The 23,501-nt window shown below is 38.3% G+C and overlaps 1 protein-coding gene across 4 annotated transcripts in view; it reads left to right on the top strand.

Moving 5' to 3' along the window:
• The window catches only part of SGCE (sarcoglycan epsilon), a 69,375-nt gene extending 56,432 nt beyond the window's left edge, over positions 1–12,943 (top strand). For 2 of the 4 annotated variants that reach the window (XM_053655093.1, XM_053655092.1), the window contains 3 exons: positions 883–1,071; positions 9,729–9,772; positions 12,661–12,943. In XM_053655093.1, coding sequence (XP_053511068.1) covers positions 883–1,071; positions 9,729–9,772; positions 12,661–12,677 — 250 coding nt within the window. In that variant the 3' untranslated portion in view covers positions 12,678–12,943. Of the gene's footprint in view, positions 1–105; positions 133–882; positions 1,072–9,728; positions 9,773–12,660 lie in introns of all 4 variants that reach the window. The other 2 variants (XM_037142780.2, XM_037142781.2) reach the window with 2 other exon arrangements.
• The last annotated feature ends 10,558 nt before the right edge of the window (positions 12,944–23,501 follow it).

Raw genomic sequence — 23,501 nt, 5'->3', positions numbered from 1 at the left:
ACAGTGTCAGCATTTCCACATCATGCAAGATTTCATGAGCTTATAGTCTTAATACTCCAAATATCAATGCTATGATTTAATTCATAAATTTTGTTTTGTTTCTAGGGAAAAGAGAAACATGCAAACACCAGAGTAAGTGTCTTCTTTCCTGTTATTTTCTTTATCATTTTTTTTCCACTTCTCGGTTGCTCATCATGCTTCTCACGTGTGCGTCATGCTTTGTTTTCATTGGTCATCTCTCATAGTTGATTTCATGAGTGTGAAAGCTGCTTTCTAAATAGATTTAGGAGGGGTAGACATTAAAAAATAAAAAGAGGGTTTGAAAACTAAGACTATACAGATAAAAACTAAACCTAAAATATTTCAGATTCAGAATATTAACTTGCCATTTATATTATGTGATTTCCCAATCTGCATTTCTATAAACCAGAGAACAGATGAAAAGACCTTTCATACACGTTTTCCTGAATCTACAGTAATAACCTACCATAAAATGAAACTTCTGTGAGTATTTATAAATGCCCCATCAGAAGCAACAATATAAAAGCTCTGGTAGTTTAATCTTAATCGTAGAAATTAAGTAGAATGCTAGTTTGTTACTTAGGGCTGTAATATTAACACAATGCTTTATAGCTTAGTTTAACGAAAGACATCTAATTAAAAATTAGTTTTTACTTTTCAATTTTGCTATGTTAAAAGTATATGAAATGTATCTATTTTTTTTTTTTTGTTTTTTGAGATCACTTGTAGAAAGCCCCAAGTGCAATAATGGCCTCCTACTTTAAAAATAAATTTTTTTTTCCAAAAAAATTTTCACATTGATGACCCGCTGGGATAATACATGATTTTAAATATTTGTTGTCTTATTTCTTTTTGACCTAGCATCCAACTGGTCCATCATAGTGCTATTCAGAAATCTACCAAAGAACTTCGTGACATGTCCAAGAATAGAGAGATAGCTTGGCCCCTATCAACGCTTCCTGTGTTTCACCCTGTAACAGGGGAAATCATACCTCCTCTCCACGCAGACAATTATGAGAGCACTAATATGCCATTGATGCAGACACAGCAGTAAGTATCCACTTGAAACAGTGATTATTAATATGCATGAATGTGTCCAGTTCCTGTTTAGAAAGACCAGAGCTTTTCATTATTGGTGTGTTTTTGTTTTTTTTTTTTTTTTGCTGTTTGTTTGTAGAGAAGAGAAAACACCAAAAGGACATTGATCATGTAGATCCCACCCCTGCTGTGTGATCCAAATTAATAGAATTACTTTCAGGGAGTGTTTGTATTATTTTTCTACAATGATCCACCTTAATATTTAAGAAGTTGACACAGCTAATGAACTACCATATGTCTGCTCAGAGATAAGTTCATGGTGAAAAGAGGAGCTTCTCCTAAAGCGTGACAAAAGATTACTGTGCTTGTTTGTGACTTATCGGTTCAAGCCCTGTTAACAGTGGGGAAAAGTGTGTGATTTAAAACTTGAGTGTTGGAAATATTAATATTCTATCAAGGAAGTAAATATTAGAATCGTAAAAAGTTGAGTTGTACTGAATGGAGGGGGCGATGATTAGTGAGACATCATAAAACCCACTTTAGCAGGTTCAATACTGAGGAGGAGGATTAGTAAAATCTCAATAATATTGTAAGAGTTCACAATTTAACAGTCTGTCCTGCCATTTTTAGAGGAAAAGTATGAACAGCTTTGTCATTTTACAAAATGAAAAGAGTTAAAGAATTCTTTATATTATTTCTCATATTACTTACTCAAAAGTGCTAGTGAAATGTTGATCAATGTTCTTCAAGTGTTGATATATATTCTCAAAAATAAAATGGTCAGATACACTTGAGATGGGTTTGTCTTTAGGTTTTTTTTTAATCAGCAGGGTTCTCAAAGCCTTCGATGTGTGGCTTTGCTTCGTGAGCCCATGGGAAAAAGGTCAGAAGGTGGAACTTTAAAGAAGACATTTGGGGAAATGCTTCTATTAACAATATAACAATAATACCAATTTTAGAATAGAGAATTATTCGTTATGAGTAGGGGAACTTGAATAATATGTTTGTAAATCAGTAAAACTCTATTGCTTTTAAAGTGTAAGGGAGGGGGAAGTACCATTTTTTAGCTGTCCTTGCAAACCATATATGTTGAACATAAGAATAACTCCTTAAAAATTATTTTGATTTCTCATAGGGAGGATTTTGCAATATAAGTAAAACTTAGAATAAAATTTTCTGCCTCGTTTGCAACCACATGCGTCTTCCAGGTCCTCCCGTAACCCCGAGAGGACTGTCATTATGTTGGTCACATCTCTCTATTTGTAAATGCAATAGGTTATTTGATGGAAATTTTTAAGTCCAGGAAACCTTCATATAATTCAGATTTCTGCTAATGGAAAAACTCCATTAACTAGTACTTCTATACAAATAGGGTACATAGATAATTGATGATGCTCACAATGGTTATTCTGAGGCATTGCTAGACCATCAAGTACGTCTGACTCATCAGGGGAAAATTAAATTACATTCAGTGTAGTTTCGCCATTGAGTGTATATTATCTTTCTTCTCGGAAATAGAGAGAATGTGCACAGTCTCTATGGTAACTCCCTAGAAGGTAGAATATGTGATTAACCTCATTTTCTAGCCACACCAGATAATAGGAGATTTATTGTCCCAGGTTCCTCACAGCTGTCCTTTATGCAAATTCAGCTTTCACTCCTTACCTTAAAAGCAGTCCTTAAAGTTCTATTTCAGGACCAAATACACACAAATATATAAATATTTTGGTCATTTGGATTGAACTGAATTCCTAACTTCAAAATGAGATATTTGATGAGGAATCACAGTACTTGATAATTGGGTATGTGCTTGGATAGTGCTGCCTTGGTGCTGTTAATACCCTTCCTAAAAGGGCATGTATCTCATCTTCACCTATTCAGACTCCCTGTCCTGAATTTGTCACTCATAAATAATTTGGCTAACTACTGGATTTTGTGTGTATTCTTCAAAGTTGACACCAGAAATATTCAAGAATAAGGACATGGCTAAAAGTTTATGTTGGTTTCTAAGACTCAAGAACATGAACATTCAAAGCTGCATAAAAGCATATTTGGGTCTTTTAAACAAGTTAATCCATGAGGCATAGAGAACCTCCACATAACAGTGATAGGTACAGAGAATTTATAACAGTTATGTAATGAGGGGCCGTCACAGTTACTTCTCAATTACACAAGTGTTTTATTGTTTGGGGGGCTTAGGGTTTGTTTTGTGGTGGGGCGGGGGCGGTGTTTGGTGTTTTGTTTTGTTTTTTGGTAAAACACTTCATGGGGGGACTCCAGGTTGGCACCGTAAATTAGAAATAACAAATGTTTCATTGTTTGCAGATGATAAAAGTGAGCCACAGATAAGGGAGGAAGCTAAACTGGGTCAAAACAGACTAGATTATTTACCCATCTTGGTGGAGTCAGGGATAAATGCGTGGTCATTGACCTCAGAGGGTCAGCAGGTTCTCTGATTGAGGCTGCAGGCCAGGTGACTAAATAGCGCAGAGACACTGGTGATGGGACGTATGTTCAGAAAGGAGGGGTTTCATTTGCGCAGTGACCCTCTGCTGCTCAGGTGACAGGGACAGTGCAAACAGCCTGTTAAACTGTCACCGGGGAGAGAGCTGTAAAGTACATTGAATTTCATCTTTGCTAATATAGTTATTCTTTAATAAACTTTACTATTTTGGAAGGATCTTTGAGGTACAGACAAGTTGCAAAAACAATACAGAGAGTTCCAGTGTTTTATTATATTTGTTACAATAAGAAACCAAACCTGGTGCTTTGTTATCAGTCAGGTTTCAGACTTTTTTCTCCAGCGTTCCCTGGTTTTTCCCCCGTTGTCCTTTTGCTGTCCCAGGAATCTGTCTGGGACACAGTAATTGGCATGTCTTAGTATTCTCTGGTCTGCACAGGGTCTTACACCTTCTTTGTTTCCACTGGCCGTCAGAATCTTGAGGAGCACTAGCCGCAGAGTTTGTAGAATGTCCCGATCCCTGGGTGTGCTAGTGATCTTTGTAGTTCAGCGAATAGATGTTACCATGAAGAGTCAAAAGTATTCTTTCCCCTAAACAGTCCCTAACTTGTTACAATTCATTGCTGGAAATCACATTATAAAGTAATTCTTAAAAAAGCAAATGTTGCTTTGCCCCCCAAAAATTACTGTTGTGATTAGGGTTATGGTTTTAACCGGAGATTCAACATCGAAAATAGATTACAGGTTTGCCCAATGCACCTTAAAGATAAAACTTGGTAATGATTTAAAGTAAGAAAGTCAAATTCTAAGTCATAGAAATTTAGGTCCGAAAAGACCAACCAGGTCTGGCTTGGTTGTCCCAAGCCAAGTTGAAGGTCACACTCACCTGTGGACCTCTTACTGGTTAGTATAGATCTCGGGGCCCTCCTTCTGGGGATTAAGAATCTGAGGGATAGGTATTATGATGGAGCAGGAAAAAAATGGAGACGTCCTGACTGAAACCCTGAAAGGATGCAGATTTGGGCGTTTGTAAACCAGATTGCTATTTCTGGTATTTCTGCCCTGGCCGGAGGTGGGGATGGGATGTTATTCACACTTTTCCTAATTACCCCTGAGGGGCACAGGACAGTGTGAAAGGGGCAGTCCAGCCCATTACCTAGAGTGTTGGGGCTGTTCGTGGGTTTGTGCTTATCAGCCTCTAAACTTCACACCTCCTTAAACCGCCCGAGGAGAATGGTGTAGAGTGGTGAGAGGTGGGTGCCGATTAGAAAGCAGTGCCTGAGTGGGACAGAGAAACGCTAAACCTTGGAAATCTCAAAACCACTGGGAAATTGTATTCATTTGACAATTTTATGGCAGGCATTGACTGGAGGGTGCCAGCTATTCAGTTTTCTAAAAAATAACTTATTCTTTTAAAAAATATCTCAGAGAGATGGAAAGGGAGGGAGAGAGAGAGGGAAAGAAACATCAGTGTGCAAGAGAAACATCTATCAGTTGCCTCTTACATTTTGCACTCCCCAAACTGGGCACCTGGCCCAAAACCCAGGCATGTGCCCTGGCTGGGAATTGAACTGGTGACTTCAGTTCACAGGCTGACGCTCAACTCACTGAACCACACCAGCCAGGACACGTGGTATTTTAGGGGGTAGATCTGCCTTCCCATTATTTTTTTCTTATACCAACATACAAATCTATAAGCTTTTCCTGAGTGGGAGACATTTTCATCCAGGATTGAATGTAATGCATAATGGAGGCAAGGGCCTAAACACTTTCTAGAAAGATTTTAATTGGCTATACAAAAATTTTCCTTATTCATTATACAAAACATAATACCTAATCCAGGGTAATTGGGTCTCCTTCATAACAGGAGGTAGGGTGGGCTTAATCTTTTGCAAATTAACAAGTATGAAAGTAGAATTAAGTCTTCTAATTAAATATATTTGGTAACTAATCATTTTAGCTTTTATCTGAAGTGTTTTTCCATTATTCCCTTTGGTAATAATAAGAACTAACTTTATGATAAAATTCCATGAGTAAAAAATTAGATCTCAATAAAAGTTAATATCAGTTGAAGAGAGTATTTCAGGGGACCAAGATAATGCTTTCCTGTTGACAAGAAGTGTTAACCACCTAAGGATATTTTGGAGCCATTAACTTTTTTAAAAAAATTCAGTAAGTGTACAGTGAAAGCACTGAGGGCAGTATTTCTTTGATGGGTTTTCTTTCTATAGGTTTGTATGGTATCATTTTAAAGCTGTGGTAGGTTTGCTTTTGGCTTGCTTTAAAGCAGGGCGAAAATTAAAAGAAATAAATGAATGTCTCCTTTCTCCTTTATGCATTGATTTTAATTAAAGTTAGGGTAGGTTTTGAAGTTAAAATTATGCAGATCCAGTTGGTATCCTCCTTCTTTAATCCACACAATGGTGTGTCCCTTAGTTAAACACTAAAAGTTACAGCGTTCAAATCAGCAAGGTTTGGACAATGTGAGTTTGACCGAAATAATTGGGAAACTTCAAAAATATATTCCTGTGTCTTATTGTTAAGTGACTCCATGCTAATTCAAAAGAGAAGTGTTTTGTAGTTTTGTGTTCCACATAACTAAACTGTCATTTATTTTCAACTCTGGCACAGTTTATATAGATTTATACAAATCATTTAACCTTTCTTTGCTTTTGAGTCTTCAAGCAAGTAGGAATATAATGGGTGGATGGATAATCATCAACCTTACTCATAGAATTACCCTACAGGAGATCCAAGAATATCAAATTACCTTAAAACGGTTGTGCAAATAATAAGTAATTGCATACTCCCCCCAAATCATTTATTTATTAATTTGTAAGTTATTACCTTTGCCTTCTTAATAAAGTTTGTGCAATAGCTCATTTACATAATTTTCTATTTAAATGTATGTAACTAATGACACTAAAATTAGAAAATAATTAATGCTAATAATTTAGAAAATTACAGTTTTCTTAAGTCTTTTTTCTATGCAGTGCAGTTTATACATCATAATTGTTCAGTTAGTTTGTTAATAACTTAATTATTCTAAATAGTTTGATGACTTTATAAAGGTCCTTTCTTTGAAGGATAATTGGAATTCTCTTTGAAGTCAACCCCCACTATCCTGTATAATTGCCTTTAAGCAGCCTGCTTTCACTAAAGATGGAAATGGTTCCATTTTCTTACTGAGTTCTCTGCCTCTTAACTAGAGCCAGAGTTTTTCATAAGCGTTTTCCCAATGTCCCGAAGCAGTGCTTTTATGGGGTACCTGTCTTTGACTCTTAAATGGAATACCCACTTCGAATATGCCTATCATAGATACAGTAACACTTTTCACACTCACAGGCTCACATGGAGTCAACAAGTTTGGGCAACCACAAAGACAGAGCTCTGTGCACATGCCTTGGAGACCCTGGGGAAGTTGAATCTGCACATATTTTTTGTTGAGCACTGTTTTGCCCTCATAAGCACTTTCAGGTGGAGCTGAACTTGCAAGGAGTGCATGTACGTTTTTCAGACATAACCATTTGGGACACGCACTGCAGATGCTTCTAAATCCCCAAACCATTGTCGTACACACAGTAGCTTTCTCATACATCATCTCCATGTTTCTTGCTAGCTTGTGTACTTTCTCAACCAACCATTTCTCTTCAAACCTAGCCACGTCCCCATTGCTGTGTGGAAAGTTTAGCAGTGTAACAGAGGAGGTGAAGAAATGGAGACTGGAGAAGAAATGATCGGTGATAGATGATCAGTGTCTCGCAAATCATGCTCACTGACCAACGAGAGGAGCGGTTCCAAGAACTTCATTTAGATACCAATTTTGAATTTTGGTACCCTTCACCTGTGGCTTTCAAAGGGTATTCTTTGTCCTCTTTGTTATTTTTATTTTGTCAGAATACATTGATTTAATCCTTGAATGGACTAGAAAGAGCAGGAGCTGATAGGAAATGAGGAATGGTATGTGTGGGTGGTGGGAGGTGCTGCATGAGTTTCTTAGGTAGAAAAGACGCAAATTTGTTTTACCCGAGAAGTTAAAACTCAAATTTCTGCTGCCCTCCCCACCCCGCAACCCCTGGCCCCCAAAGGCCCGTGAAATAGCATTTTTACTTTTGTAGTAAAGATGTCTGTTTTCCCACCTTTAAATCTAGAACTTATTTCTTTTTGTGGTTTATAAATTAATCTTCTTTACTTTCATCATGAAAACCATTATAAATACTTAGTGTGAAATGGAAAGAATAAACAAACCAAAAGGAAAAAAAAAAAAAACCTTTCCTGAGACCACACAAGGATAAATAGGGCCGATAGGTAATAGTAAAAAGGAATGTAATTATCGACATGAATTATTAACTTCCTTAAATTGAATTAGAATTGATTTTATTTCCTTATTAACAGCATGTTAAAATGGGACTGAAATGTTTTTTTTAAAAAAATCACTCAGAGTCATTAACATTCCTATAGATTAATTTAAGAGTTGAAACAGTATTTAACTAACATGTGCTGTTTTCCACTTTGGATTGTTGTGTTTGAAACCTAATATTTGCCTGGGTGAAATAATTTTAGATCAATGGTTTTCTAACCCCACTTCTTGGAGATTTCTTAGAAACGCCCTAGGGGCCAGCTGGCAGGGCCCAGAAAACAAAGCAGGAAGGATTGCCAGCTCCCTTGTCTCAACGGGGGCAACCTCACATTTATCTCTTTTGTACATGGTGTTCTGCTTAGGATTTCAATTAAAAGGAATTCTGTTGCTGAAGAGAAACAAAAAAACTTTGAAAATCCCTGGCTTGGATCAAACCCTACTCCGTAGCAAGGGACTAACTCCTAGAATTTCTCCCAGACAAATCTATATTGTACATTTTTGTAAACTAACTTGAATATCAAATTTGAAACTAAATGTCATGTGTTACTAAACACATGGGCATCCTGTGAATCTCTGTAAGTATCCACACTGTTGCATGTATTCGTTCAAACAGTATTTATTGCCTGCGTATTGCTGGGGATCCTCAGTGAAATGGGGTGACTGTGCCCGTGGAGGCCTCTGGGGCCACGAGACGGCCACGGGAGGGAAGTGTGCTGAGCGGCGGTGACCTGCTGAGGTGGTGCTTCAAGAGTGAGGAGGCATGGAAGAGGTGGTATTGGAGAGGTTCTTTTTTAATTAAAAATAATAAGTTAAAATTTAGTTCACATCCCTGTGGGTTATTTTTAAATTCTAAGAGTAATATTTGTTCACTGTAACAAAGTTGGAGTTGAATTTGCAGGGACAAGGGGAGCTGGTGGGGGGGCTTGCTCTGTGTCTGCAGTCAGGGAGGCCTCCACATACGGGCCGGACACATTGGTGGCCTTCTGGGGGCGCCCCAAAACCTGGGAACTTGGTTGGCAGGTGGGTATCAGAAAAAAATGAAATGTGTGTTACCTGAACGACATAATCAGAGTTGTATCTAGAAGATTAGTTGACAGCGATGTGCACAGTGAACCATAAGGGGGCAAGAGTGGGAATAAGGAAGCAATTCAGGTCAGTTGCAAAGATCCAAGTGAGAAAAGAGGCTGGTTTTAACTAGGCTTGCCATGGAGATGGGAAAGAAGGGGCCAGATTGGGAAAAATTGAGAAACATCAAGAGTACCCCGGTGATTAGATGTGAGGAGTGAAGGGGAGGGAAGGGCTGGTGATGACTTGTGTATTTTGACTGGCGCAGTTGGGTGGATGGTAGCTGTCATGTCCTAGGATGGGGACTAAGGGGCGTGGATTGGACATAGTGAATGAAGGTGGTTATACTGTTGTTCTGTGAGAGTGTGTGCATGTGTAAATGTGTTCTCGACCTGGATCTGAAAGTGTGCAGGTTACAGACACAAGCCCTGGAACCCTGTGTTCATCTCTTTATCAGCTACTTTCTAATTATGTAGTCTTGGACCTCTAAGCCTGTTTTTTCATCTGTAAACTGGGGGAAGTGATACCTATGTCCTTGGGTTTGTTGTGAGATAGAATGTAGCATGTAGTACCAACTCTATGAATGTTACCAATGTTGTTCTTATTTATCTTCCTCAGACCTCGGTTTCTTCATCCATATACTCAGGGTGGTGGTTTGCTATGTTAGATGATTTAGGGGGTCCTTTCTAGCCATAAAGTTTTTCATTCTAATATGTCTGCTCTTTGATTACATGTCTGTAAGCAAACACAGCTTTACTAAAAGAAAATGTTAATCATTTGTAGGAACTTGCCACACCAGACTCAGATTCCCCAACAGCAGACTACAGGTGAGTACTAAATAAACTGATGTACTCGTAAGTTGATATTTATGAATGAAGTTAATAGATTAAAAGACGATTATAGTGCTGTATCATTTATTGGCTTGAGCTTTGCCGGGTAAGGCAAAAACAATCGTCTTTCCTTAGAGTTAGAACGTGAGAATAATAGATCATTGCACAGATTGGCATCAAAGTGATAACCACAGGGTCAATGATCTTAGGGCAGTAACACCCATGGAGGTCTTGTCTAATTAAGGAAGACTGAATGAAATCCCCTTTTCTCAGTGGAGCTGCCTATTCTTTCCCTTGGTATGAAAGATTCTTAGCTTAGATGCATCCAGGATTTGTCTCAGTAAGTGAGCAGCTTGAAACTGACTCTTACAAAAGGAAACTATTGTGACGAATCACTGAGGCTTCAGGGGGATAAATGAGAAATGGTTGGCCTGTTCTAATGCCACTTTTAAAAGCTGTTAGAACACAACCAAGGACAACAAGATGGTGGGCAATTCTCCCTGGACTATTCTACTTCCCTAAGACTTGCTTTCTTTAAGTTTATTTCTTTCAAGTGTCCCTAAAAAATTTCCACAGCCAATTATTTCATTCATCTCAGCACCGAGTAGATAACTTATTCATGATTGTCTTCTAATTAGTGGTTGATTCTTAATTCTAATTGCCAGGCAACCAGCAATGCCTTTTTAGCTCTTTTGGAAAAGCAAGAGAAGTTTTAAAAATGTAAGTTGGATGTGGAATTCTGAGTATGAATAGTGGTATTGTGGCAGGGAAGCTATTAAGTACATCTCTTTAAAACTTTAGGCACATATAGAAATGTACTGGATATTTTTCATTCAAATGTTATCCTCTCTATTACTGCTTTCGGGAATTTAAGGAGATTTTCGTTTGACAACTTTTCAAAGATTTGAGGCAAGTATAATGAAGTTGTTCATCAGATTTTCATTACAAAGTAACATTTATCAGAATTTCCCCCCATAATTTTGATTACTTGTTTTAATTAAATGCTAACATGTTTCAGCAAGACTGTTCAATATATTGATGTAAGCATTCAGGAGATTAAGGAAGGAACAAACTTTGTTATAAACATGTTATATAAAGAGCAAAAAAATAAATGAATCCCCACTACATCTAATCACGTGGCTTTTATTTTTTAAAGGGGAAAAAATTTAAAGTGTTTTTTTACAGTGGAAATGCTAAAACTTCTTCTTTGACCTCATAGACTTCCATCTCTCCTAAGGTGTCTTTTCTCTGATTCTTAATTATTTCAGGCAAGGAGCTAGTAGAAGGAAAGCAACTTCTGGCAAAGTAGAAATCCTTTTTGGGTATCTTAAAAATCCACATTTTACTTATTTTCCCTTTGGGGAGAAATAAGGAAGCCTGAGTAGATGATATTAGGGAGATTTACTTGATAGTTATATAGATATTTAACGAGGAGATCTGTTAGCGTGCTTCATTTTAGTCCTAGGCAGCATTTGCAAACACAGGAACAGTGTACGCCTGTGCAGGTATGAGAAGAGCCAAAGAATTTCCCTTGAGGCATTTTAGGTTGTTCAAGCTATTTTTAAAATTATTTTTCTAAGTCAGGTTTTTGAAAACAGGCATTTTGCTTGAGTCAAGAAGGCTTTGATCTCCTTTTTAGTTAACACTACAGCCTATACCTATCATCTTGTTTTCTTATATTTTTCTGTAATTTGGAGCATATTATTGACTAAAGGGCACTATCTTCTCATGGTTGTTTTCTTTCTTCATCTTGTTTTTGGTGAATCTTCAAAGTATCTAAGTGCTGAGAGAGAGAGAGAGAGAGAGAGAGAGTGTGTGCATGCACCCACCTGGCATTTTTAATCACTGTGATAGGTTGTTGTGTTTCTGCCTCAGTTAAATGTAAAATCAAATAGAGTCATGTCTCCTGGAGAGAAGAGCTAAATGTGCAGGTTACATTCTTTATTCCTATTCTGTTCATTTGAATGAAAAAAAAAATAAAGTTTGTTTCTTGGTTTCTGAGGTGTTCTGTCCTGTCTGCACACACACGTGTTCAGTGCTGTGTCCGTATTTTCACGGGGACCACATCTCTTTTCCTCTGCCCTGTTTATTGTGGTTCCACAAAGAGGCAGCAGGATTTGTGCACAACTATCAGGAAATAGTGATTTGATTTTCCCAAGCACCTCAGAGGATTGTGCTAGGTGTCACAGTTTCATTGTCTTTTTTATTAAATGTAACGAGGAGACAGGGGTGAATCACACTATACAGTTTTGGGGTTTTTTTTGTGAAGCTAATTTAAGCACAGGGTCTGTCTCTTGGGTACCACGTACTTTTATCTGTAGCTGCCTGTATGGAATTTGTTAGGGGAGAGCATATTTTGAAGTTTGTTTTATTTAGTTGTTTTCTTTTAAATGATCATCAAACGTTTAAGAAATGAACTAGCCGCGGCACCAGGACCCTGGGACGGAGGCCCTGCTGGGATAATAGAGCAGTGAGCAGCTAAGATAGCACTCCCCTTTGGACCAGGCCCAGGCCACTAGGATCGATGCCTCTTCTAGTTTTCTCATTTTCTCAGCACTTCTGCCCCACGTGATATTTTCTTAAAAGCCACCATTAAAAGATACAGTCATACACCCCGCAGTTAGCCGCATTCTTTTGTCTGCTGTGGGAGGAATTTTCAAGCCGTGCCTTTTGACAAACACAGAACATTGTAGCTTTGGCCCAGGAAGGAAAGGACTCAATTAGATTTTTTTCCTTTTGAAGAAATTTTAAACCAAATGCAGAGAAAATATTTTAAATTATGTTAAGATAATAAAAAAATTACCGCTTGTCATGTGTTTTGCTTACAGTCTACAAGTGTCCATCCCTGACTAATCCTTGCCCACATTCGTTCTTACCCATTGCAGGTAAATGGTATCCCTGAAGAAAGAAAACTGACCGAAGCAATGAACTTGTAATGCAACAATATAGCTGTTATATCGCTTATTTCTTCTTTCTTCCAATAATGCATGAGCTCTTTTGGCGTGTGGTGTGCATGTCAACAGTATTAAGTATGTACCAAATAATACAATATAACTTTCATTTTGCTAATGTATTTCTTTTGTACTTAAAGCATTTTTGACAATTTGTAAAACATTGATGACTATATATTTGTTACAATAAAAAGTGATCTTTAAAATAAATATTATTAATGAAGCCTAATGTCTGCTGAAATTTATTTCATAAGGGGTCGATTGCCTCCTTTACAGTAGGAAGCTTTTGTTGCTAAGGAACAGGTTTGTGTGTTCATTCTTTGTTTAACGAGATTTTATAAGCATTTCCAATAAATGTATAAAATGTCCATGCTCTGTGTTCTAAGTGAACAACTCATTTAATTTTTTTTACTGATTTTAGGGAGCGAGAGGAGGGAGGAAGAAAGAAAAGGAGAGAGAGAAGCATCAGCTTGTTGTTCTAATTACTTATTCATTCCCTGATTGTTATGTATGTGCCCTGACCAGGGACTGAACCCATAACCTTGGTGTATGGGCCAGGGTTAAGTGAGCAACCCATTTAAATAATACTTTTATCCTTGTGGCCCAGAAAGCCTGTTGTTTTATATACCATTTCTTTTATAGGGTCAACATGATTTTATGGATGGCAGATTCAATGACCCCCAGTTCTCAAAGGGCAGCTGAGGCAGTATAATTACCTGACTCTATAATCAGAAGCAAACCAGGAACTATTACTCAAAAAGAGAAAAGTTACCTGCTGATGGTGACATGAATTAGCTCCAAAACCCCCAGGCTCCCCTTTGATAACACGGCTGTCAGTGCTTAGCGGAGTTCGCTCACACTATGTCAGTCTGCTTCATGCAGTTGGGATCAGCGTGGCCATCAGACCATCTGTCAGGGCTGCAGCAAGCACCCTGGGCCAGCCACAACACCTTTCCTTACTCTGCTCTGGGCAGGTTTCTACGTTTCCTGTTAACTGACCAGAGAACACACAAATGTTACCTAAATCCGATTCCAAAATCCACAAAGACTCCTGTTCATACCGTGGGCAACTACTCATCAGAGGGAATGTTTAATCCTTGACATTGGAAACCCTGCCCCACTCCTCTTCTTCCTGAGACTTAACAGAGGACATAGGTTATTGGATTTCTTAAAAGTTTATCTCCTATGCTTATGTCTTCTCAAGACAACGAGGGCATTGCTGCTTGCTGTTCTTCAGGACTGAGCATCTTAAAGTTGTAAATATATTGGGCCAGGTTCATGTCCTAGGAGGAAGGAAAGGTCACCATGACTCCAGATGACTGGACTATGGCACCGCCTCTGAGAATTCATGAACTATTGCTCTGGCCGGTGGCACCAAACTGTTCCTGGGAGTCCAAGTGAACAGGAGATACAGTAATACACGATCCGTAAATCGGGAACTGCAAATCAGGGATCAGGAACTTTATTCCTCTGTTCTAGGAAAAAGGCCACTGCAGGCATTAGAAAATGTACTCAGAGTTAGCATCAGTTTTCACACTGATCCTATTGAGGTCTTAAGTGCGGATAAGAAGAATTATTGGCCAGCATCTCGTAAATCTTTGACAAGTGCCTTAATCTCAGCCATTTCCTCTGAAAAAGTGATGTTGCCTCTGACTTTATATTTTGATAGGAGTCCAAATACTGTGTTTTTCAGACCAAAAGACACACCTAGGTTTTAGAGGAGGAAAATAGGGTAAAAAGCTTTGGAAGCAAAAAATGTGGTAAAATGTTTAATACCATAAATTACACGATATTTCACCCATGTAAATGTAAACAGAACTCAACAGCAGCATTAACAACCATTATTCCTCCCACATTTGGGAGGGGGTGCGTCTTATAGTCCAAAAATACAGCCGTTTCCCATTGGTTGTTGCTACCCTAATGGTCCTCACCGTGTGGGTTAAAAAGAATGTGAGGATCCTGCCACATGCAGAGGATTTCTATCCCAGTTAAACATCCCCACAGTGGGCTAATGAATACATGGTGAGTTTGGGGTCTCAGTGGTGAACGTAAATTAGAATACATTTCTTCACATGGCCACCATAAGGCATGGCTCTAAAAAAACCAATCGCAGTGCTTTTCTGCACTTCCAGGATTTTGAGAAAACTCAGATCTAGATTTTAAATATCCCTGAAAAGTTTGTGACTTTTTTTTTCTCCAAGGTATAGTCACCCAATAAGTTACGACTTCTCTTTAAGCAGGTTCGCCTCTGTCAATGCGCACTGGTGACAGAAAAGAGCATCAGATAAAAGTGTTCAGGCCAAATCTGAGTCCTGGAGAATACTTAGAAGATAATAAAGTAGAAAACAATGCCCAGGTGGGATTCTCTGAGGACAAACACAGCAGGTAGTTAGGGTGTGTGACTTCTGGATCAGTGGGCCGAGAGCTGGGCTGTCATTTCCTAGGTCCTGACTATACCCAATTGAGTAGATGAATAAAACCTTTCCAGCAAGCCATTTTAAGATGGAGCTGCTTCACAAATTTGCATTATGGAATACCCTACTAGCTGCTTATGTGTTGCATGCCCGATATGTTAACATGAGTCAAGCCACATTCTCAGGATACCGTGGTGAGACAGATAGAACACAGGCTCCGCCCTCAAGGAGTTTGCATTCTAACAGGAGAGACACGTCAATCAAGTGGTCATGCACATAAACATCAAACTGCAATTGTGATGAATGCTTTGAGGGAGAGTAACTGGTGCTATAAAACCTGATCACAGGGACACTTGACCTAGTCTGAGGTCTGAGACATCCTGAGGAAGTTTGTGTTGATATCAAAAGGATGAGTAGAAATTCATTAAGATTAAGGGCAGTCATAAAGAATGCTTCAGGCAGAGAGAAGAACATAGCTGAGTCCTTTTGGGAGAAGAAATCCTACTGGCTATAGGGTTCTATTAGAAAGTCCAGGGTAGCCCAAGTGTGGGGTACAGGGAGGAGATGTTGGGAAAGTGTTAGGAGGGTGAACCAAGAGGTGGGTAGGACCAAACCATGCATGATTTTAAAGGTAGAAAAAGTCTGAAGCATTTTAAGAATGAAGGATGGTAATGTGTTCATATTCTGCATTTTAATACAATCAATCTAGCTCTGGTAGAGAGAAGAGATAGGGTAGGTTGGCATAGTGGGCATGAATAGATCAGATAGGAGGCTCTTGTAGACACAATGGAAAAAATAGTACCTTTGATTAGAATAGTGGTGGAAGAGATGGAGAGAACAGACAGATTCAGGAGCAATTAAGGAGAATAACAAAAACAGCTGGTACACCGATACTTGAAAGGGTGTTAAGGGAAAGACAGGGGTTTAATGCTGATTCCGGCAGGTGGGGTCCAAATGGTTCAGTCCATTGGAATAGGAGATAATACTATAGATGATTTTGTGGGAGGATTTTACATACAAGAAGCCAAAACAGAAAAGTGCCTATGTTTTTGAAAAAAAATTTCCCTTAGTTTTATTGAGATATAACTTGCATATAACATTGTATAAATTTAACATGTACAATATAATAATTTGATACATTTATATATTGTGGAATGATTACCACAAGTTTAGATAACATACATCACCTCACATAGTTACCAAGATTTTTTTCTTGTGGTGAGAACACTTAAGATCTATTCTTAGCAGTTATCAAATATACAATACAGTATTACCATCCCTGGAACTAATTTATCTTATAACTAGAAGGTTATACCTTTCAGCCCCCTTCACCCATTTCTTCCAACCCCACCCCTTTCTCTGGCAACCACAAATCTGATCTCTGTTTCTAAGAGTTTGATGTTTTCAGATTCCACATATGAGATCATATAGCATTTGTCTTTGACTTTTTTCACTTAGCACAATGCCTTCACAGGCCACTCATGTTGTTGCAAATGGCAGAATTTCCTTCTTTTTGGCTGAATAGTATTTCATTATCTAATTCGAAATATTCACTGAGCACTTACATATGCCAAAGATGGGTGTAGGTGCTGGGAATGTGGTTGTGAAAGACCAGGGCCAGTCTTAAAAGTGGATTGTACTGGATCAGAAAAATCTGTCCCTTAATGACACCCAGGTGAGTCTTCTGTCGTCTCCTGTGTGCCATTTTCAAACAATACACAATTGCTTTCTAAGAAAAGTTGGGAATGAAGTTGATTTTGTTTATAAATTCACAAAAAGCAGCAATACAACAGAAATATTGAATATGTCCTCACCCCAAAATATTCATTTGGGAGGTGATTCCAGGAAGCTAGAGGGCGTAAGCAGAGAGAGGATGTTAGGGGTTCTGAAGGAAAGCCAGCGAAAGGTACATCACTGATCTGGCTATCACTCCGGAAAGCAGAAAGTCCTACTACAAATCCTCTCATATATTGCGTAGGATGCTCTTCAGAATTTCCCCTCCAAGTAACGGGACAATGAGACTTTCATCCAATGACTCACCATCCTAGAGTCAAGAGTTGCTCCACCAGGCATTAACGCCCCTGCACGTTGGGCTTTGGTTAGGAGCAGGATGACAAGATCCCAGTGCTCTGAGGAAAACTGGCACAGAGCAGCTGGGAGGTGCTGTGGAGACTAGAGGTGAGCAATTCAGACAGAAAGCTAAATAAGCTATTAGCAAAATGTCTTGATAAAGGGACATTGCTGGATTTTGCATAGCTTTCATTGACATACAATGTTAAAAAGCAATTACTGTATCGCTACTTCTTCTTAGTTGACGTTTCCCATTGCAGCGGGAGGAAGTCAACTCGTGATATACATGAGGTTAAGATATAAGGCAGAATTGCTTGATGAGGCATTTTGCTCAATCACTGGAAACTCATACCATGAGGGGGTTGATTTTTCATTTAGGGAAAAATTATTCATGAGCTGTGTCAATGTGACAAATGTATCCCTGAGTACATAGTTGCTCGATGCAGCAAAAGTTTACTAGTCACTGGTAGCCCAGGGCAGTCAGGCCAGCCTTCCTCCATGGTGAATGTGGAATGATCTGGAACACGTGACATCCAAGATTTCTATGGGAAACAAAGTGAGAGCTGTGGGGTCATGTGGAATGTTTTTAGGAGCTTCGCTTCAGAATGTCGTCTGTCACTTTCATCTATGCTCCTTTGGCTGGTAATGTCATGTTCCCCAAACATAATTGCTATGGATGCTGTGAAACATAATCTTCCTGTGGACTCAGGAAGAGGAAAATAGTGCGGTGACCATGAGCAGGGGACTGGCCAAAACATGTGGTAAGTGCTTATGGACTAGCTGCTGGACCCTGGGGGGCAAGAGTAGCTTTACAGTTGTCTGTGTGGAAAATGATTCAATAATAATAATAATAATACAAGAATAAACTTTCATATACAACTGTACTTTTGTCCCATCATATGTAGAACAATGAAAAAATATAATTATGTGAATAAGCAGTTCGATCATTCCCCATGGCCTAAATTGTGAATTAGAATTTTTAAATCAATGGAAATAAAAGTAACAACAAGAAACTGTCTACACACATTGGGTAGTCTAAAAAATTTATTTGTTTGTTTGTTTTCCATATGATGGCTCTAGTAGTGCTTAGTTGTCTTTTACTTCATTTGAGACAATTTTGTTACGTTGTATTGTGACAGCTGTCATCAGCATGAATGAAAAGAAACATATCAAGCACAATTGGTGAATTTTTGTGCAGCCATTTTAATATTGAAGGTGGAAGAAAATATGCAACATTTTCAGCATATTATGCTTTATTATTTCAAGAAAGGTAAAAACAACTGAAACACACAAAAACTATGTGTGCGATGTATGGAGAGGGTGCTGTAACTCATCAAATGTGTCAGAAGTGGTTTGTGAAGTTCCTTGTACTGTTGACGTTTTGGCCAAATAATTCTTTGCTGTGGGACTGTCTCATGCATTGGAAGATGTTTAGCAGCACCCCTGGCCTCTACCCACTAGAAGCCAATAGCAGGAGATCTCTGACATACTCAAAATACCCAATTCAATAAAATTATTGTTGAAAATGAAAAATGTATCTTTTATTTTATGGAAAAAACTAAATTTTTTACCAACCCAGTAATAACCAAGGTAGGTTAGCTAATTTTGCAAAAATATTGCATTGAATTCTTGTAGAAAAGTATATGATTACAAGTCACAATTCCCTATCTGCAATCCCCAAATCCACAGATCTTCATTTTTTTATAAGTTCATTAAAAAATCCACTTAATGGTAGAACCTGACCTAAACAAAAATGAGGATGCTTATTTTGTCTTTCTTAATCATTCTTGATGAGATATTTTGCTATGGAAATTTTAACATTTTATTACCAGATATTGCCCTTAGCCCTACTAAATATGTTATATAATATAATGAACATGACTAGCATTTATTACATTTATAAAGTCCGAACACAATTGAATACTAAAGTAGACCTGGTCCCTAGAGTTTCCAGTAATATATTGTGGACTTATATTACTAATTTAATAAATATTTAATTTTCATGTGATGTTGTATAGTAAGCTTCTTTTTATCACCTAAATGTGGAGTCCTGGTGTGTGCCCCAAACAAATGAACGGGTCAAACGATGATGAAAGACTGAGATGAACTTGTCTAACACAGTAATATATTCCTCTTTTCTCCTCCAAAACATAGCAAAGTACCTTATCGAATTAGGTATCAATGCCACTTCATTCGTCCATTCCCTGAATAGTTAGGATTTACTCTGTTCTAGGCATTGAGTTATGCTTGGGAAATAAAGCAGCCATAATGTGATATGAAAGAATAAACAAGGTCCAGTGTACAGTCTGGCACTATTTAGTGCTAAATAAATATTTGTCTGGGAAATCAATCTCATGTCAGTTACTAAAGGCTGGGAAGGGTAAAGAAGTGTTGCAATCCAGAGTGGCGAAAGGGGCTACTTACTTACTAAATGATCGAAATCGGTCTGTTTTAAGAGAAAACATTTAAGATAAAATTGGAGCAATGATCGAGAGCCAGTCATGGCTAACAATCTTGTCAGATGAAAGAGCATGAGTAGGGGCCCGAAAGCAATGGAAAAAAACTGTGATTATAGTTTCTGCCCAGCATCTATTTATCTTTCTTTGGCAACCTTCCCTATTTTCCCTAGGCAACCACCCCCTGACATACTTCAATCCAGGTGTTCCCACTTGAATTGGCTCCATACCCATCACCAGATCTCAGGTCTGGCGAATCAGAACGCAGACTCCCTCTCGACCCAGGTCAGACCTCTGACCCAGCAGGCCTGTGGGATGTCAGTCAGTTTCACTGAGGCTACTGAGAGACAGAGGAATGTGCTCTTTCCTGATGGACTTGAATCAAGGCCAACAGAGCACAAAAGAGGGGAACCAACAGGGTGGTCAGAAACCAGTTCTTGTTGCTCTGTAGGCAGTAGAATAGGTTTTCTGACACTTCAGTCTCAACAATGTGAAGGGGCCCCATGGGGCTGGAGCATTTTGAGTAAGGGCAGGGGCATGAAAAACAATTCAGGTATAAATATATCAATCCAACACAGTGTACACCATAAACTTCCACAGTGTTATATGTCAAATATATCTCAATAAAAATAACAATTAAGAAAATTAAATTGTATTGAAAATGCAAAAAAAAAAAAGCCAATAGCTTCAAGTTTTTTCTTTGAGAAGATGATCTGGGAGATGTAAACAGAACCCCTGTAGTCTTATAGACCTTATGAAGGAGTTTGCATTTTATGAGCATTGGAAATGAAGCATTTGAAGTAGAAAATTAACTTGATCCCATTTACACTTATTTTTATTTGTTTTAATTCACTCTGGGTCAGCAAAAATGGTGAAGTAAAGACTGCTGAAAATTCTTTTCTCCATAAATGAGAAAACTGACACACACAAAAAAGGTCAAAATTAACATTTTCCAAACTCTGGGAGCTAACCAAAGGCTTATAGCGTCTAGGGAGAGTTTACGCACCTAAGACAGTTGAATCGTGGAAACAACAGCAAGATTCCTGGCGCTTTAACCTGCCCTGTTCTCAGCGTCCCCTTTCCAGCTCCCAGGTAGCTCTGAAAACAGCCTGTGATCATGATACAAACCAGTGGCCTGGTAGCCAAAAGTGTTTAGAGTTCCTTTAAAACTTCTTTCCAAGACAATTGCCAGTATTCTGTTACCTCTCTAGTGGTCCTCTGGATGACCATTTTATTTACTTGACTCAGAGTTCACCCAGTAAGAAAAACCTGGAGCATTTGGTGAAAACAATTAGAAGGAAATTGTGATCTTCCTCGCTGCCTGAGGTTCTGAACGACAGATGGGGTGAGAGATGGGGGCGGAGGAGTGATTCTTCTCTGAGTATTTTTGGTATGATTCTAACCTTTAGAACCATATTGATGTTTTACACACACAAAACAGGTAAATACAAACTAAAGAAATACATTAAGTGGGTAGATATCCCAGTAATAGGAGCATCCAAAATGAAGCAGGCAAACAAACAGAAGGATCATACCTGTAAGTTATAGAAATGTCTAAACAGCAAGCTCTACACCTAAAATTAATATATATTAAATGTTAACTATAACTGAAAAATTAGAAAGAATTTAAAAATGAATCTAGCTGTATGAAAAATGAATAACCTAGCCATAGTCAAGTGGTAGGGGGTAGAACTCACTTATGCAATGGAATACTGTGTTTTGACTATTTGCTTGAAGTTAACAGAAAGAATTCTAAATATTGTACTCCAGCAAGTTGTTGTTTTTTTTTTTTTTTTTTTTTTTTTTACTGTGGTATGGGTCTGCAATTCTAAAAACTTGGTTGTGTGTTAGAACTGTGCACAGAGGTTAAGATTTTGTGGATAGTGGAAGCCATGTTTGTCAGCTTTGGAGAAGGGAGTCACGAGTGGAAAGGGGGAAAGGCTGCGAGGAACTCTGCAGAGTTGGATCGGAGTGGGAGGGATCAGCGTAAACCTGCAGGTTTTAGTGAACAGATAGATAGAAGATGTATGTGTGCATACATACGTCTGCACATGTCCTAGTTCTATCCGCGGAGGGACACTAGAAGCAATAATACCCACAACATCTAGCAGCCAAATCCTGGTTTCTAGAAGCCCAGGCTCCTTGAGGAAATGGCTGGTTTCAGGGTTGCGGCAGGGAAACTGCTAGATGAACTCAGGACATTCCCTTGTGCCAAAAAATAAGAAAGTGCCTAAAGAATAATGGGAATTTATTAAAACAGTTCAGGAGCTGGTTAGAAGAGGGTCACACTGACCAACAAAATAAATATAATACTGTATTATAAATAATGTGTTATCGGAGTCCCTGGATCTGCACCGGTATTGATGAATGAATTAATGAATGAACAAATGAATAAATGAGCGCTTTCTTATAGCAGAATACCAATGTAGAAGATGTGATAGAACTATGAAATGCATAATTTTGCAAGCACCATAGAAATAATTATTCAATACAAGAACCATAAATACATAATTATACAGAAACCAAAATCTGGACCCTAGACATTCTAAGGTGTCCGTGTTTCTAAGTCCTCCCAATGGACAGAACTAGAGAATATGTAGGCGTATATATGAACACACCTATCTTCCATTTCTATAGTATAATAGGATATTTACATAGTCTCAAATATCTCCCTATAATGCTCCCCTTGGCAACCACCATTCCACCCTGTGCTTATATAAGTTCAACTTTTTAGCATCCCATATATAAGTAAGAAAATGGAGTATTTGTCCAATTTATTTCATTTAGCATAATGTCCTTGAGAGTCATCTATATTGAAGGATGTGGAAGAATTTCCTTCCTTTTAAGGCAGCACAATATTTCATGGCACAGCTCTACCAGATTTTCTCCATCCATTCATCTGTCGCTGTGTATTGGGTTGTTTCTACCTCCTGGCTATTGTGAATTACAGGACAGTGAATGTGGGTGTGCACATATTTCTCTGAGATCCTACTTTGATAAGCATATTTCAGCAGTTACGTGGGAAAAACAGTAACTTTTACAACTCTGAAATCAGCTCAGAATAAAATTCTTTCAAAACAAAATGTCTTCAAAATATCACTCTATCTAAAATATGGAGAATGGCTAGAAGGGCAAAAATTGAATGCAGAGGTAAGAAGAGTAACCACCCAGGGGTAGGATAGAGAGTAAGAAGTGGACAGAAGTATTTATCTTTGGGAAACATTTTATACAGAGAGTTGATAGGATTTGCTAATAGGTTAGAAATGTGGCGGGAAAAGGAATCACATTGACTTCCAGAGTTGTGGCCTTAGTTCCTGGGTATATTTTTGATCCATTTACTGATTTTGAGAAGGCTGAGTAAAAAGTAAATATCAAGGATAAAATCGAGACTTTATTTTTGAACTTTTTTTTCCTAGTGACAAAGGCCAATTCTTACTGGGTAGAGAGCGGGGTAGATGTTTCATCTCAGAAATGTCAATGACATCTGCCAGATTTCTGTGTATGTAAGTGTGTGGTCAGTCTCTGAAACACACTTTACTGGCCACAACAGACAGTATTAGTAAAATGTTAACTAGGTATGTATACAAATGGCTGGTGACATCTATATCAGTGCAAAGCGTTCAAAGGTTCTGTCATGTATGAAGATAATGAAGTCCAGGGGTCTTGTTTTAGGTGAATGTGTAACAAAAGGCTATCTTAGACAAACCTAAAGGAGAGCAAACACATTTCAAAAGCAAATAGTCACAGTCATGACCTAATTTATCATGTAGGAACATTATTGGAAAATTGAAATGAATAATTAAGATTGCTTCCACTTCGTGTTCAATAATCTGAA

Source organism: Artibeus jamaicensis, unplaced genomic scaffold (genome assembly GCF_021234435.1).
Source record: "Artibeus jamaicensis isolate MK-2021 breed Jamaican fruit bat unplaced genomic scaffold, CSHL_Jam_final contig_923, whole genome shotgun sequence".
NCBI lineage: Eukaryota > Metazoa > Chordata > Mammalia > Chiroptera > Phyllostomidae > Artibeus > Artibeus jamaicensis.
The sequence above is the reverse complement of the archived record's forward strand: the minus strand, read 5'-3'. Positions and strand labels throughout refer to the sequence as shown.